General features: G+C 38.2%; 1 protein-coding gene and 1 non-coding gene across 2 annotated transcripts in view; one reads left to right on the forward strand and one right to left on the reverse strand.

Annotated features, from left to right (window-relative positions):
* The window catches only part of LOC134326771 (zinc finger protein 850-like), a gene marked incomplete at its 5' end in the record, with an annotated part of 251417 nt that overhangs the window by 77660 nt on the left and 154880 nt on the right, over positions 1 to 18877 (reverse strand). The window contains one exon of the mRNA XM_063008929.1: positions 8462 to 9898. Within this exon, the coding sequence (XP_062864999.1) occupies positions 8462 to 9898 (1437 nt within the window). The remainder of the gene's footprint in view (positions 1 to 8461; positions 9899 to 18877) is intronic.
* Positions 18629 to 18700, forward strand: trnaq-cug (transfer RNA glutamine (anticodon CUG)). Its single transcript has one exon. It is a non-coding gene; the product is annotated as a tRNA-Gln (tRNA).

Raw genomic sequence — 18877 nt, forward strand, 5'->3', positions numbered from 1 at the left:
ACCGGCAGCAGTGAATGAAATATTAAACAGTAAATAATAAACATTTGTACAATTTCTGGGTATTTTCACCTGCCTTTACATTTACTGCATCTGCTTTAATGTCAATTTGGTATATGAAGTGGAAGATTGATGTTTATAATGACTTAATAGGTTGTTCTTGTTAACACACAGTACATTATATTAGCATACATTACATAATGCCATATCATTAAGTAGTAGAGACAATATACAGTACAGAGATTAAAGTTTTTTTATATTTTGTTTTTTTACATAAACTAACCTCCCTTCACTTTCCTGAGGATTCATAATAATAATCATTTTGGTTAAACACTGAGCCATGTGGCTGGATTCATAAGGTTTACCTGCACTGAATGAACAGATTTATAAACACACTACCGCACCTTTAACATTATATTGCAGGTACATGAAATAGCATTCATTCATCTCTTATTTCATGAGTAAGTAATAATTTATTCCTACATGTAATACATGAATTAATTCATAATTAATATGCACTAGTTCATTTTGTCTAATGTAAGTGGTGGACAAGGTACACAAACCATGTAGCTGAGTTGAAGTAGAGATATCCAAGGTGAAATATTACTCCAGTAAAAGTAGAAGTAAAAGTAAAAATACTCTTTACCTCCACTAAAGTACTAAACTAAATTTACCTTCAAATGTACTTAAGTATGAAAGTAAAAGTAGCATGATTTATTATGGCTCTGATGTTTTATTATCATTTCTGTAACAAGACTCTTGATTAATCAACTTTTAATTAATCAATTTTAGGTGAAAAGACTCGTGTCAATAATTTAGCTTAGCTGACTAAGCTAAATTCAGTTATACCTATTAATTAAGATAAACATGTAACATTTAGTGCTGAGCAAATGCTAAACAATAACAGTATTAAGTATATTAATGACATAAAATTCATTATTTTTTTTAAAACAAAGCAACAAACAGCTAAAAATGCTTGATAAGTAGTGGAAATGAATGGGGCTCTATGGGATGTTTGGAACTATACAGAGCTCCACAACCCGGAAGCTGCACAGAAAAAATGTCCCGCCCCCTTTCCAACGGTTCCCTATGGGAGTGTCGCCGCTCTGTTCTCTCTACCGCTCTGGTAAGTTCTAATTAAAAATTTTATTAAGTTGGTTAATATTGATCAAATTTTTCATATTTATAAAATCCTTAATAATGAACTGACTTTGCCATTTAACAGCTCATGGAACCGCAGTGTCACAAAGTCTGTGTGTCACAAAGTGTAGGTCAACTTTCCATCAGGGGATTTTATGACTTAAATAACAGTTTATGTGTTGGCAGTTTTCTATAGGTTCTTCACCTGACATAAGAGGTATTTACATATATTTGTAGATTTCTTCACTATTTACAAGTTAGTATGACTGAAATTATATATATTTTAATGGAAAACCATTTTTAAAAGATCTGTGGTTTGTGTTTCTCTATTCTTGGATATACGGCTGTGGACATTCCTTGACGTTCGTCTTAATTTTGGTTTGGGATTGGATCTCTTTTTGGAGCAACATAGAATTTTGACTAACATGTTTGGATGCTGGTTCTACCCTTCTAACCCACTGCTCTTCTGTAAAGCCACTTTCTACATGGATTTAACAAGGTCTTCTGGAAGGATGTCCGATATTACATGTTCAATGTATATTCCTTTTAGTGAGGACAACATCATTCTAATAAATTCTACAGGTCTAACTTTTCTTTACTTTTGAAGAATAGAAGTTTTTACTATGCCAAACCACTTCTCAACATGACAGTTTGTGTCTCTTGTTTGACCTGAAGTAAGGTCATCATCTGTTCTTTTATCCCCTAGCATTGTCCCACTTCACAGAGGAAAGATTCCAAAATTATTGTCCAAAAAAACTTTCAGGACAATGACAGGCATTGTCTTCTTTATTGTCTTTTATATCCACTGTGGTTTTAACTTCTTCTTTGCATAATCCCAGACCTCTGGCTTGGCATCATCTGTGTAATACTCAAGGAAATGTGATCTTTCCTTGAGTGTAAGATCCTTGAGAATTTCAAGACTATTTGCCAACAAAACAGTACTGAAGTGCCTGAAAACCTCACAGTCTTCCTCCAAAGTAACAGTGTTCTGCAGTCTGTAAAAAAAAAATAAAGGTGAAGAAATCTTCACGGTCATCAGTCTACTGTGCAATAACAGAAAAAAACTGCCTTGATAATATGAGCAGAGCGAAGATGCAAAATTGTAAATGACTATTTCTGGCCGTGTCTTGCACTTCTTGGCGATTGCATATGTTCTGTTCAGGTACACATCAATGTGCGCTCTGTTAAATACCAAAATAACAGCTGGCATCAAAGCTCAGCTGTAATCAGTCTCTACATTATGAACTCTGAGGCTGGTATACCTGGACAATTTAAGCACCAACTGCATTAACCAAAATGTTAATGGGGGAATTGACAGAGGAGGAGAGGAGAAGCAACTTGACCTTTTCCAGGTAAGGTAAGGGATTAATACAGGATTCTTCAATTTTGTTTAGGTATTTTAGACACCACACCTCCTGTTGCATCTAAGTACAGTAATACAGGTGTACAATATGCTGATCCCTGTTTCTGTGTAACCCAGTGTACTGAACAAACTGGTCTCACTCATTCATAACTTGCTGTGTGAAGTACAATTCCATCAGAATGTTGTCATGTATCTGGATGGATTTTCTTAATTCTGTGGCAATTGTTTTCATGATGTTTTTATTTACACCAGCTCTTGTATTGGTGGTGTTCTTGGTTGTCTGTGGTACTCCTGAACTTCATGCTCTCCCAATTTTCCCTCTGCATATGTTGCTTGCTGGACTAAACTGTGTCTCTGTTTTTAGATGACAAATTGGTCCATAATGGAGAACAGTCACTGTGATATGTGTCTGAAGTGGGTTGGGCTTATTTTGTATTGTAAGTAAATACTGAGCTTTGAAGCATGAACATTTGCAAATGGTATGTCCTCTCCTCTCAGGTAGGGGGTATGCTTTATTCTGCTGCCTGTAAGACATATACAGTATGTTGGTGCACATGAGGGATTTAACTTTTTAAACTGGTTTGGCTCGAACAAATCCATAATGTGTCTCTCTGTTTGAGGTTAAATCTTCAGATGGTTCTTCTAGGTCTTTAATGGATTCTATATTTACCTTGTTCGTTATTTCCAAAGATGTCCACACTCAATCTTCAGACCATATATCAGAACTGTAGTTCTGCTCTTGCAGCTCCATTTCCTTTGTAAGACTTTGGCATCATTCTAATGTGAATAAGACAGACAACAGACAGATGGACAAAAACAGTTATTATTATAATATTAACAGTTATTATTATTTATATTATTGTTAGCAGCATGTTTTACACACTATACTGAAAAAATGAACTTAGTAAATTGTACATAATAGTGAAAAACACCAAAGTAAACTGCTTAAAGTGTAATAGAAATTATTATGTTGGGTCATATGGTCAAAACTGCACATGTGCACGAACAACTTTTCCCAGCAGCAGTTTTCTACACTTTATCTCTGAGGAGAATTTGAATATCTGAGATACTTCATCACCTTACAATAAAAAACACGGTAAGATATTACATATCTATTATCTGACGTTATTAACACCTCTAACATCTATATGGCATTTATGTACATAAATATAGTTTGTTAAGTAAAAAGTTAAGCTAAAGGAAAACTTAATTTTTGATGGTTAGCTAGGTAGCAAAACGGTTTAACGCTTTTAGGGCTAGACTGGACAAGAGGGGGCGGACACACATGCAGAGATGTTTAACAAAAAGATACTTAATAGTAACAACTGCTAAGCTAACTGCTAAGCTAACTACTAAACTAAACACACATGAAATAAGCTAAAGGCTAAACGAAATGTTAATGCTAATCTAAGCATGAACTAGACTTCTAGGAATGAACATACAAGAACATGAGCAAACTGGACCAACCTGACAAACCAAACCGCTGTGAGAGAGCCAATTCAACATAGTCTTCACTGACTGTTCCCCAGCTGCCTTCTTAAATACCCTCAACTCAGACCAGGTACAGCTGTGTCTAATTAGCTGAAGACCAATGACAAAAGGGGTGTGGCAGCTAAACACTGAACATGCTCCAGGAGCACAGAGGGGCTGAATCAGTGACATAGACAAGTTAGTTATTGAATAATTGTTAAATTCACTAAAGCTGAGCCAGCAGGGGCCACAGTTGCAAGGACCTATGGTCCATCTATTTTACCCTCTAACCCTGAACAACAACCAATCAGTGTTCATGCTGCTGCCCAACCCAGTCTGAAAGGCAGAGCTGAGATTCGATATGATGTATTTGAAACCCCAACTCTAGTGCAATAGCTTACCTTACCACTGCACCACCTGGGCGGCTTCATTAACACATTTTTGTCCAGAATTACAGCTGTTTTCTGTGACTGCCTGCAGAAGCACCGGTGAATCCAACTTAAAAAGCACTTCAATGCTTCATTTAAAGCTAAGTCCATTTTCTCTGTTATTATGGCTCCTCTTGGTGTTCTGTACCCCTGTGTTGAGTGTGCCATGTTCAGTTATTCTGTTGGTCGACGTAGTCAATGATGTCGATGTTTTTTAATTTCTACAATGTTTCCATTCATATAAGAGTTCATATGATTCCCTCAGCACTACTTACTGCGTACAGAACCTGAGTCGTATCTGCTCCAGTCACTGGTGGGCGGCATTAAGCTCAGTCAGGAACTTTAAGAAATATATAGTTTAGATAGTTCACACATATAAGAACCCACAAAACCTCTTAGCTGTGTATTAAGAAAGTCTGAACATAAGAAATGACTAGACAGTGATGTCTGAAGCAGGACTGAGATCTCAGATAATTAAAATAACATGAAACTGCTGCATTTCTGGTGCAATAATAACCAAATTCAGTTTAGGAGCCGCTCATTTCTACAGATCTTCACTGAAAGTGTGCAGAATCTCAAATGGATTTTGTGCTGCCGTGCAGCTGGTTGAATGGAGTTAGTGTAGAATTATGTACAAAGATCAACAGAGAATACTTGAATTGGCCGGTTAGCTCAGTTGGTTAGACCGTGGTGCTAATAAACGCCAAGGACACGGGTTCGATCCCCGTACAGGCCACAACTGCTTTTGGACTTAAACTAACAAACAAGTGATCCTTCTCTAACTAGCAGTTCCTATTGACCTGGGCTTCACACTTTGTCTCTGACAAGTGTGAGATCTGTGTACTTTGGTCAGTGAAAGTAGTTTTATAGCTTTATAAAAACATTTTACTTACGTGTCCAGCCCTGCTACACAAACTGTCATTTTTGTCCCTGTTAAAAACTTTCGCTTAGTTAAAGCAAATAAAGACACATTTAAAATGGTAATCTTTTATTACAGGTTTAAAGTTGCATAAAACAAATGTTTGCACAAATAATATAAAACCAAAGTACAAAATAAACATTTCACCTATTTTAATTATCTCAAAGGCAGCAGCATCTATTAGATCAGAACAGCTATTAACATTAAATATCACTAAAGAGGAAATCCTGAAGACAGCAATGTAAACCTTTCATTTAAATACAAGCTGCAGTAAAGTTCCATAGTTGAACCATGGTAAAAAAGAACCTCACAGCTCAGCACAATGGTTAAACTGCACAACCCAACAAGTTAAAATAACCCATCATGTGTTCTGTTCAGTATTTACACAGTGCTGGGTTGCCAAATAACACTCTTTCACCTGCATTCGGCCTTTTCTTTCTGTGTACCAAAAACAGTCGCCATTGCAGGTCTACAACACGTTACAAAAACACTTGGGACAGAAGAGCCAAAAACACTCTCTCATTTTTATATATTACAGAAATAAAATAATAGTAAAAATAATAATGTCACAAATCTGTACCCAAGCAACAAGCTGTAATTTATTTCTAGCACCACTAGATGGCGACGATGTCTGTACAACATTTTGAACTTCACTTTAAGAGTCAGTTGAATGTGTTTTACTGTAGTAAGAATGAAGGTATGAGCTGATCTTTGTCTCATTGTGTAGCTTTGATGAAGAAAAAGCCGCTGGGTCAGTGTGTAACAGGAGGTTTGGAGTGAAAGTGGGTGTGTGTGGATAAAAGCTTCCAGCACCTGGTATTGATAACTCTCTCTTACTTTTATTTTATTTTTTATTTTTCTTGCCAGCTTCGTGTTGTGTTGAAACTACAATAAATAAATAATTAAAAGCTTAAAATTGTTTAGGTTAGGTTTGTGTATGTATGATTTGTGTACATTTTATTCATTTAAATTCTCCTCTAGGCCACACAAGGAGGATGAAGGTTCCTGCTGAGTCTGGTTCCTCTCAAGGTTTCTCCTGTAATTTTAAGGGAGTTTTACCTTCTCACTGTCGCCCTCGGTTTGCTCAACAGGGGTTTTTGGTCTGTTGGTCGTGGATTCTGTAAAGTTGCTTTGAGACAATGTTCAGTGTATAAAGCGCTATATAAATAAATGTGACTTGACTTGTATTATTGTTTGGCGTTCTCTTGTGGCACTATTTGATAATTGTTAAAAAAAAATATATGATATGGAGATCTTGTGACCATTGTTCACACAGGCACTGACTTAATTAAAGAAAAAGAAGTAAACATCAATCAAATTGAATTAAAAAACAATATCAAACAATAAAACAAGCAATGCACTTTGAATGGTTAAAAGAAATAGAGGAAAATAAAACAGGAAGAAAATGATGAACCTGAAATAAAAGTAGAAATAAAAAAGAAAACAATAGAATTTGAACAATGCAAACTTTCTATAAACTTTTACTATGAAAAGTGAAGGTACAACCTAAAGCTAACACACACTGGAGCAGATTATTCCCAGACTTAGGAGTCAAAGATATAAAAAAAAAAAACACTTTTGCTAAAACACAATTTAATTTTAATGAGTTAAGATTATGTAGAATTAATTTGTGTGAATCTCCAAATGAACCTCTTAATATAATTTCTAACAGAACACTGTTTTAATGTAAAGCAGCAAAAAGCACACATCAACATTATGTTTACAGATTTATTGTAAGCATGCACGTGCTGTATTTTCTGTTTAACCAATATTTAATTATTTAAACTTAAATGAACAGTTTTGTATAAACCAGAACCGTCTGTACACTGAAAACGGGGAGTCAGTTTTCTCTAATTTTTTAAATACATACACTATATTGCCAAAAGTATTCACTCACCCATCCAAATCATTGAATTCAGGTGTTCCAATCACTTCCATGGCCACAGGTGTATAAAACCAAGCACCTCGGTATGCAGACTGCTTTTACAAATATTTGTGAAAGAATGGGTCGCTCTCAGGAGCTCAGTGAATTCCAGCGTGGTACCGTGATAGGATGCCACCTGTGCAACAAGTCCAGTCATGAAATTTCCTCACTACTAAATATTCCACAGTCAGCTGTCAGTGGTATAACAAAGTGGGATTGGGAACAACTCGGGGCCCCGAAGTGGTAGACCACGTAAAGTTACAGAGCGGGGTCGCCAAGTGCTGAGGCGACTGCATAAAAGTCTCGAACGCTCTGCTGTTTAACTTGTAGCCAAACTGGGCTTACATTTCAGGCTTAAAAAAACCCAATTAGAAACACAAAAATAATTAAATTGCAGCATTTAGGGCAAGTTTGCATTCAAAAAACAAGTTCTCTGACTTCACTTGATTTCTCCGCTGGGGAAAAACTATTTTCTCCGCGACACGGGCAGCCACTCTAAAATTGAAGAGCCGTTTTGGAGCAAAAAGAGTCGGCTCTTCTCGGTGAGCTCACCAAAAAGAGCCGGAATTCACATCACTCTTACACACGGGCGCAAGCAAGGTGCAGGCGGAGCAGTTTTCATTTCAGGCTCTGTGACTTTTTTATTTCTCTAATAAGCGAACTATTCGGTCAGATAGATATTTGTAGTGAAAGAAATACTGTTACGATTTCAAGCATTTTCAAGCACTTTACCCAAAAATCCAGCACTTTTCAAACCTGGAAAATACGACATTAAAATTCAAGGATTTCAAGCACCCGTACGAACCCTGTAATTAATTTAAACTTCCCCATGCCAGCAGTGGCGTTTAGCAAGTTACGAGCGTAAGGTTACCTCAAATTAGCGCCCCTCGGAACCATTAAGATTGCCGTTGGTTCCGCTTAGTTCAGTCCGCCGTTTAAACAGTTAAACAATTTGCATACGAAATCTGGAAATTACGAGATACAATTCGTGAAAATAAAACCTAAATTATATTTACACTCTGTGGCATTTTTAAGACCAGTGGCAGATGAATTTAAGACTTTTTAAGACAAATTAAGGCCTTTTTTAAGATAAACGAATTTAAGACTTTTTAAGACTCTTTAAAGATCCGCGGACACCCTGGGTACAATCTGATGAGTCACACTTGTGCTGATAAATGAGCAAAGCAGTTCCAACACTGTGAGCATCATTTCTGTAAAATGTGAATGTGCTGGTGTTTTTTGAGACTACTCTGTATATTAAAACTCTTTCCACACTGTGAGCACTGATACTGTTTCTCTCCAGTATGAATGCGCTTGTGTGTTTTGAGAGCACTCTGTTGATTAAAACTCTTTCCACACTGTGAGCACTGATACGGTTTCTCTCCAGTGTGAATGCGCTGGTGGGTTTTGAGATTACTCTGTGTAATAAAACTCTTCCCACACTGTGAGCACTGATATGGTTTCTCTCCAGTGTGAATGCGCTGGTGTAATTTGAGATGACTCTGTTGATTAAAACTCTTCACACACTGTGAGCACTGATACGGTTTCTCTCCAGTGTGAATGCGCTGGTGAATTATAAGTTTACTCTGTGTATAAAAACTCTTTCCACACTGTGAGCACTGATACGGTTTCTCCCCACTGTGAATGTGCTGGTGTATTTTAAGCTTACTCTTTATATTAAAACTCTTTCCACACTGTGAGCACTGATACGGTTTCTCTCCAGTATGAATGTGCTGGTGTATTTTGAAAGCACTCTGTTGATTAAAACTCTTCCCACACTGTAAACAATGATATGGTTTCTCTCCAGTGTGAATGCGCTGGTGTTTTTTTAGATTACTCTGTATATTAAAACTCTTTCCACACTGTGAGCACTGATACGGTTTCTCTCCAGTGTGAATGCGCTGGTGTTTTTTCAGATCGCTCTGTCCATTAAAACTCTTTCCACACTGTGAGCACTGATACGGCTTCACTCCAGTGTGAATGCGCTGGTGTTTTTGGAGATTACTCTGTTGATTAAAACTCTTTCCACACTGTGAGCACTGATATGGTTTCTCTCTAGTGTGAATACGCTGGTGTGTTTTGAGATTACTCTGTCCATTAAAACTCCTTTCACACTGTGAGCACTGAAATGGTTTCTCTCCAGTGTGAATGCGCTGGTGTGTTTTGAGATCACTCTGTGTATTAAAACTCTTTCCACACTGTGAGCACTGATACGGTTTCTCTCCAGTGTGAATGCGCTGGTGTATTTTGAGATGACTCTGTCCATTAAAACTCTTTCCACACTGTGAGCACTGATACAGTTTCTCTCCAGTGTGAATGCGCTGGTGTTTTTTGAGATTACTCTGTGTATTAAAACTCTTTCCACACTGTGAGCACTGATAAGGTTTCTCTCCAGTGTGAATGCGCTGGTGTATTTTGAGATGACTCTGTCTATAAAAGTGCTTTCCACACTGTGAGCACTGATACGGTTTCTCTCCAGTGTGAATGCGCTGGTGTCTTTTGAGATCACTGTGATGTTTAAAACAATTCCCACACTGTGAGCACTGATACGGTTTCTCCCGAGTGTGAATGCGCTTGTGTATTTTGAGATCACTCTGTGTATTAAAACTCTTTCCACACTGTGAGCACTGATACGGTTTCTCTCCAGTGTGAATGCGCTGGTGTATTTTGAGAGCACCCCGGGTACTGAAGCTCTTCCCACACTGTGAGCAGACGTTTCCTTCTTCCTGTGTGGGACTGAGAGAGGTGTTAATGCTGACAGTACCAGAGGACGTTTGCTGATTACTGGAGCTTCTGGTGGGCGTCAGATCCTCATGTTCAGTCTTAATCTTCACCAGAGTCTCATATTTATCATGGTTGCAGCTCTTGATGTGATTGTGGAGCTGATTTTGGGTTGTAGAGGAACGTGGACACGAGGAGCAGCAGAAATCCTTGTTCAGTTCTGAAGCAGAAAATAATCAAATACATTTATAACATTATAAATAATCAAACACATTTATAACATTATAAATAATCAAATACATTTATAACATTACAAATAATCAAATACATTTATAACATTATAAATAATCAAATACATTTATAACATTATAAATAATCAAATACATTTATAACATTATAAATAATCAAATACATTTATAACATTATAAATAATCAAATACATTTATAACATTATAAATAATAAATACATTTATAACATTATAAATAATCATATACATGTATAACATTATAAATAATCAAATACATTTATAACATTATAAATAATCAAATACATTTATAACATTATAAATAATCAAATACATTTATAACATTATAAACAATCAAATACATTTATAACATTATAAATAATAAAATACACTTATAACATTATAAATAATCAAATACTACATTTATAACATTGTAAATAATCAAATACATTTATAACATTATAAATAATAAATACATTTATAACATTATAAATAATAAATACTGTTAGTAATTGTTAAACGGAGATCTGATGCTAAAGTCCTGTAACGTGATTCATCCTGCATTCATCATTTCCTGCTCACACTGATCTGCATGAGCACAATACAAGCTTTCACTGTATGATGCTTCATCCCAGGTTCCTCTGATTCTATTCAATCCAAATCTTATTTTACTCAAGATAAAAAATATCTTACTGAGTTCATCTTTATCTTCAGGTTCTTCCTTCTTCACAGGCTTCATCTGGAAACCTCCACACTGTTGGACCTCTGGGGTGAGGTGTTCCTCAGAGGTGACGTGTTCCACAGGGATTAAAGATCCTTCACCTGAAATTCATCAATATGTGAAGAAGAAACTCAACAACTGGAGGAACCTGAAGGTTGTGGGTTTAGTTACCACAAATAAATACTACTTAGATTTAATCCAGACTGGAAGTATCAGCACTTCTCCACAGGACAGTACGGTACAGTACAGGTTCTAATCCCACTATCCACATTCTCTTATTAGTTCTAATGATTAGTGACTCCAATACTAACCAGTGTACTGTACCATACTGTACTGTACCACACTGTACTGAACCATACTGCACTGTACCACACTGTACCTCACTGTACTGAACCATACTGCACTGTACCACACTGTACCTCACTGTACTGAACCATACTGCACTGTACCACACTGTACTGTACCACACTGTACTGTACCATACTGTACCACACTGTACTGTACCACACTGTACCTCACTGTACTGAACCATACTGTACTGTACCACACTGTACTGTACCACACTGTACTGTACCATACTGTACCACACTGTACCTCACTGTACTGAACCATACTGCACTGTACCACTCTGTACTATACCATACTGTACTGTACCACACTGTGCTGTACCACACTGTACTGTACCATACTGCACTATACTGTACTTACCACACTGTACTGTACCACTCTGTACTGTACCACTCTGTACTGTACCACTCTGTACTGTATCACACTGTACTGTACCACACTGTACTGTACCACACTGTACCTCACTGTACTGAACCATACTGCACTGTACCACACTGTACTGTACCGTACTGTACCACTCTGTACTGTACCATACTGTACTATACTGTACCACACTGTACTGTACCATACTGTACTATACTGTACTGTACCACACTGTACTATACTGTACTGTACCACTCTGTACTGTACCATACTGTACTATACTGTACCACACTGTACTGTACCATACTGTACTGTACCACTCTGTACTGTACTGTACCACTCTGTACTGTACCACACTGTACTGTACCACACTGTACTGTACCTCACTGTACTGTACCACACTGTACTGTACCATACTGCACTGTACCACACTGTACTATACTGTACTGTACCACACTGTACTGTACCACACTGTACTGAACCATACTGTACTGTACCATACTGTACTGTACCACACTGTACTTTACCACTCTGTACTGTATCACACTGTACTACTCTGTACTGTACCACACTGTACTGTACCACACTGTACTGTACCATACTGTACCACACTGTACTGTATCACACTGTACTATACTGTACTGTACCACTCTGTACTGTACCATACTGTACTATACTGTACCATACTGTACCACACTGTACTGTACCATACTGTACTGTACCACTCTGTACTGTACTGTACCACACTGTACTATACTGTACTGTACCACACTGTACTGTACCACACTGTACTGTACCACACTGTACTGTACCACTCTGTACTGTACTACTCTGTACTGTACCACACTGTACTGTACTACTCTGTACTGTACCACACTGTACTGTACCACACTGTACTGTACCTCACTGTACTGTACCACACTGTACTGTACCATACTGCACTGTACCACACTGTACTATACTGTACTGTACCACACTGTACTGTACCATACTGTACTGAACCATACTGTACTGTACCACACTGTACTGTATCACACTGTACTGTACTACTCTGTACTGTACCATACTGTACTGTACCACACTGTACTGTACCATACTGTACCACACTGTACTGTACCACACTGTACTGTCACACTGTACTATACTGTACTGTACCATACTGTACTGTATCACACTGTACTGAACCATACTGTACTATACCACACTGTACTGTACCATACTGTACTGTACCACATTGTACTGTACCATACTGTACTGTACCACACTGTACTGTACCACACTGTCTGGTAGGAAAGTGGCATCATCTCCATATTTACTTACAGAAGTAACCTCCATCTTCATCTTTTTCCTCCTTTTTTATTAGTTTCTGGAATCCTTCATTTTGTGGATCCATGGGGGTTATGTGTTCCTCTTCTGCTAAATTCATTATTATAGATCTGATAGACAGACAGACATGTAAACATATAGACAGACAGACAGACATATATATGAACTTTATTAGCTAATAAAGAGAAATCCAGGAATACTCTTTCAGACTGTTTTAACTGCCTATTCTTTAATGCTGTGAGGCTGTAAACAGAGTGAAAATGTTGAAACTATTGTGGGACTGAGCAGCATCAGACAGAAAAGACTTCTAATAGAACTTTTTGGGTTGGTTTCACAGACAGGGATTAAGCCTAGTCCTAGACTACACAGCATTTTGAATGGAGATTCTCTGTTTAAAGCAAAATGTAGTCCTGGACTATAAGCCTTAATCCCTGTCTGGGAAACAACCCTTTGAGTTTGGTGGAAGTAGGGCTGGATGATATGGCTAAAATTTATATCACGATATAACTTCTAATTTCGGTCGATACGATATAATTCCGATATCGATATGAATAATATAAATGTCAGAAAAACTGCCAAAAACACCAAAATTGGAAGGCTGTACCTGCAAACCTCTTTTCTGTTTTCTGGCAAGAAGTACAAGCTGAATACACGACTGAATTAGTCCTTCCTTTCTTATCAGCTATTTAATCTGCTTCTTTTTCAACTGTGGACAGTGGCGGAGCCAGACAATTTCCATATGGGTGGCCAGACTGAGACCATTGCTCACACAGGGGTGGCACAGAAACTGTCTGATACCTTATTTTTTGTATGTGGATAGTAGCTGTTGATCTAGTAGTGTTTTGGTCACTCACTCCTTTACCTATACAGGCAGTGAGTGCCATGTAGAATTTCATCAAGCCCAGCATAATAAGCTTTTTATTTTTTCTCATTTTCCCTGTGAAAAACTAAAATATAGCCTAGAACCTTAACAGAATTTCAAAGATATTCCTTTGCAATACTTAATCATTTGACTGCAAACTTGTGTGTACTGATGAGACTCATTTAAACCCCAGAACATGCTAGTGTGAATGCATGGAAAACAAATTTTAATTTTCTTTCAAGAATATGATTTACATTTACATTTTCAGCATTTAGCAGACGCTCTTATCCAGAGCGACTTACAGAAGTGCTTCTATAGTGAACATTTCATTTCTCAAGTTTAGGTAAACAACAGTCAAAGAACACAAATCTGCTAAAACCTGTTAAAAGGCTTTTTTTTTTTTTTTTTTTTGAAATGGAAAAGAATGGAACAAAATGTTAGTAAATAAGTACAAGTCAGCTTAAGTTTTTATTAAAAAGGTGGGTTTTTAATCGTTTTTTAAAGACAGCAAGATACTCAGATGTTCGGACAGACAGAGGAAGTTCATTCCACCACTTGGAACAGAGAACAGCCTTGATGCTTGTCTTCCTTTAGTCCTGGATGGGGGCTCAAGTCGAGCGAGACTAGAGGCTCGGAGGTTGCGTGGTACAGAGCGGGGTTTGATTAGACCACGAAGGTAGCTTGGGGCTGGTCCATTTTTGGCTTTGTAGGCGAGCGTCAGTGTTTTAAACTGAATGCGTGCAGCTACAGGAAGCCAGTGAAGAGAACGCAGCAGTGGGGTGATGTGGCAGTGTTTGGGTTGGTTAAAAACCAGACGTGCAGCTGCATTTTGAATGAGCTGTAAGGGTTTAATAGTGGACATGGGAGCTCCTGCCAGAAGGGAGTTGCAGTAGTCCACCCGTGAGATTACAAGTGATTGCACCAGAATCTGGGTAGCTTCCCTGGAGAGAAATGGACGAATCTTCCTGATGTTGTACAGGAGGAACCGACACGCTCTGGTCATGTTGGCTATGATCATGTATGTATCATATGTATCATATGTATGTATCATGTTGTATGTTGGCTATGATACATACATATGATACATTCTGACCAACACTATTAAGCTAAATCAGCATTGAAAATTGACTTTACTTTTAATAGCCTTCTACAATGCTGGGGCTTCTTAAAACTGAATATTCTATTTTCAGTAGAAGTGTTATTTAAATGCTATTAAATTGTTTTTGAAAAAAAAAAAACCGCCGAATTAGGAGGAAAACCGCCCAATCTGGCAACAGTGGAATGCGAATATCCCGTTTGTGCCTTTACTCGTAGCGCGCCACAATTAATAAGAAGTAATATTAATAACTGGTATTAGTACTCTGTAGTATTAGTACTCATTAGTATTAGTACTCAGTAGTTGTACTTCTTCTGTAATAGTGTTGGTGGTTGACATTTATGTTGAGTGCGCTGTTGAATTGCGTCCCTGTGGGAACACCTGCGTGCAAAAATGCTTCCGCAAAAAAGTAACACCGGCAAAGCGGCCACGCCCCTGACTGTGGATGCTCGTTCACTCACAGCTGTTGAACTCATTTAGCCGCTAATATCCACCGTGTTGTAGCGGAGTGTAATCAGCGGTAACGCTGAGCACCGGCTTCGTGCCTGTGGTGTACGTCATCACGCACTGACGTAAGCATATCGATCGAATTTGTTTAAAAATCATATCACCGTTATTGAAAAATTTTCTATCACGATATACAGGGGTTGGACAATGAAACTGAAACACCTGTCATTTTAGTGTGGGAGGTTTCATGGCTAAATTGGACCAGTCTGGTGGCCAATCTTCATTAATTGCACATTGCACCAGTAAGAGCAGAGTGTGAAGGTTCAATTAGCAGGGTAAGAGCACAGTTTTGCTCAAAATATTGCAATGCACACAACATTATGGGTGACATACCAGAGTTCAAAAGAGGACAAATTGTTGGTGCACGTCTTGCTGGCGCATCTGTGACCAAGACAGCAAGTCTTTGTGATGTATCAAGAGCCACGGTATCCAGGGTAATGTCAGCATACCACCAAGAAGGACAAACCACATCCAACAGGATTAACTGTGGACGCAAGAGGAAGCTGTCTGAAAGGGATGTTCGGGTGCTAACCCGGATTGTATCCAAAAAACATAAAACCACGGCTGCCCAAATCACGGCAGAATTACATGTGCACCTCAACTCTCCTGTTTCCACCAGAACTGTCCGTCGGGAGCTCCACAGGGTCGATATACACGGCCGGGCTGCTATAGCCAAACCTTTGGTCACTCGTGCCAATGCCAAACGTCGGTTTCAATGGTGCAAGGAGCGCAAATCTTGGGCTGTGGACAATGTGAAACATGTATTGTTCTCTGATGAGTCCACCTTTACTGTTTTCCCCACATCCGGGAGAGTTACGGTGTGGAGAAGCCCCAAAGAAGCGTACCACCCAGACTGTTGCATGCCCAGAGTGAAGCATGGGGGTGGATCAGTGATGGTTTGGGCTGCCATATCATGGCATTCCCTTGGCCCAATACTTGTGCTAGATGGGCGCGTCACTGCCAAGGACTACCGAACCATTCTGGAGGACCATGTGCATCCAATGGCGGTGCCGTGTATCAGGATGACAATGCACCAATACACACAGCAAGACTGGTGAAAGATTGGTTTGATGAACATGAAAGTGAAGTTGAACATCTCCCATGGCCTGCACAGTCACCAGATCTAAATATTATTGAGCCACTTTGGGGTGTTTTGGAGAAGCGAGTCAGGAAACGTTTTCCTCCACCAGCATCACGCAGTGACCTGGCCACTATCCTGCAAGAAGAATGGCTTAAAATCCCTCTGACCACTGTGCAGGACTTGTATATGTCATTTCCAAGACGAATTGACGCTGTATTGGTCGCAAAAGGAGGCCCTACACCATACTAATAAATTATTGTGGTCTAAAACCAGGTGTTTCAGTTTCATTGTCCAACCCCTGTATATATATATATATCGAATTATTGTCCAGCACTAGGTGGAAGTGGTTTTGTGGCCCAAAGTGAAATGATTAAGTCGGCCTTAAAACATTTCCAAAATACATGAATCAGCCTAAACATAAGAAATGTGTTTTTGTAACTTGGAAGAAATCACAGATTCTTACGTTTGGATTAATGATAAATGACAGAATCTGTTTACAGAAGTTTAGATCAAAACTTTCTGATGTTCTTTACATCTAGTTTCTCATCCACTCCCAATAACAGTGCTGTACTAATACTTTTAACTTTTACTATAAACCTGTAAAACAACCTGGAAACAAAGCTACAAGAACTCGCTGTTTCTATCAAACATTAACAACTGTAAACAAAGCTGAAAATGTGACGCGTTTACATCAAAATGTGAGATTTAATAATGAATAAACTCTGAATCCGTTACAATCCACTGATTCGTCGGTTCAATGAATCGGTTCATCAGTACTGAATCATGTGTGATGCTAACAGTTAGCGGAGCAGCTAATAGTTTGTTTGTTTAAATAAAACTGGAGTTAAAGCTCCTCAAATCCTCACAGTGATGTTTTATTATGAACTCTAGTTTTATTATTAATTAGAATGTGGTTATAATTAAATATAAGGGTTATAATTAAATACATATTTTACTTACAGATGAGGCTCTACAGTACAAACACAGCAGCTTCTTGTTCTTCTCATGATGTTTAATGGCGGTTGGCAGAACAACTTAAGACGCACCAGCGCCACCAACTGGACTGGAGTTGAACAGCAGCTTAGCAGTAAAACATCTCCATTAGCACATCTGTATTAGTGGTGTGCGATACTGCAAAATTTGATATCGATCCGATACCAAGTAAATACAGGGCCAGTATCGCCGATATCGATCCGATACCGATACTTTGTACTTACTTGTAGGGAAGAGCAGTGTATCATGATTGGTGAATGTATCATCACTTTGCTTTTGACTAAAAAGTAATTTTATTATTGTAATAAACTAATGAAGTCTGGGGTTTTTGTTAAGAAACAATTATATAATAAGAAACATAATTCCCCCTCTCATTGTACACTCTGGCTTTTTGTAAAATAAAGTACAGAAAAAGTTCCGGGAGTCTCCCGCATATACATAGCAGCTTCCTGATTCCCACAAGTCAGATAAAATCTCCCGGAATCTAGAACGAGCGGCCAAGAGCGCGCACACACACACACACACAGACGACACAGACTTTTTTAATACGATCGTGTATTAAATCCGTTATCTGATATACAATCTAGCGCACTGTGTAGGGAACATAAATCAATTGTATAATTTACTGTCTAGTGCACTAAGTAGGGAACATAAATCATCATCTAGTTATACTTTCTAGTGCACTATGTAGTGAACATGAATGTGTTAACTAATACACTCTCTAGTGCACTGTGTAGGGAACATAAACCAATTGTCTAATTCACTATCTATTCACTAATTCTTTTTTAATATACAATCTAGTGCACTATGTAGGGAACATAAATCCATTATCTTGCACACTATCTGGTGCACTATGTAGTACACATTGATGTCTTTGTGATGTAAACAGTTAGTTTAGTAGCTCAGTTAGCAGCTCCTAAAAGTTCTGTTATCACCCCCATATCCTTTGCTGTGTGCGAGAGGTTTTTAGCTTTTTTTTTTCCCTGAAATGAGTTTTTGCAACTTGGGATGTCTGACATGTTCACCTCCATCTATCCATCCAGCTAAAATACCATAAACGCTACATAAAAACATGTGGAGCTAATGGTGTAATTATTAACCTTTGTGTTCAATTCTTCTTTTGTGGTTCCATGGTGTAATGGTTAGCACTCTGGACTCTGAATCCAGAGATCTGACTTCAAATCTCAGTGGAACCTGGTTTTATTTAGGTAAAAACACTGTTATCAGTGCTGAGTAGAGAATAGTGTTCCACATGTGACTGCTCTATGCCGAATTGTAACACCAAAAAACAAATTATTGTTTACAGCGCCAACTACCTAAAGGTTTAGAAACGTTAGCAGTTCCAGGATGGTAGCATTCAGCGCATGTGCAAG

Source organism: Trichomycterus rosablanca, chromosome 14, assembly GCF_030014385.1.
Source record: "Trichomycterus rosablanca isolate fTriRos1 chromosome 14, fTriRos1.hap1, whole genome shotgun sequence".
Taxonomy (NCBI): Eukaryota; Metazoa; Chordata; class Actinopteri; order Siluriformes; family Trichomycteridae; genus Trichomycterus; species Trichomycterus rosablanca.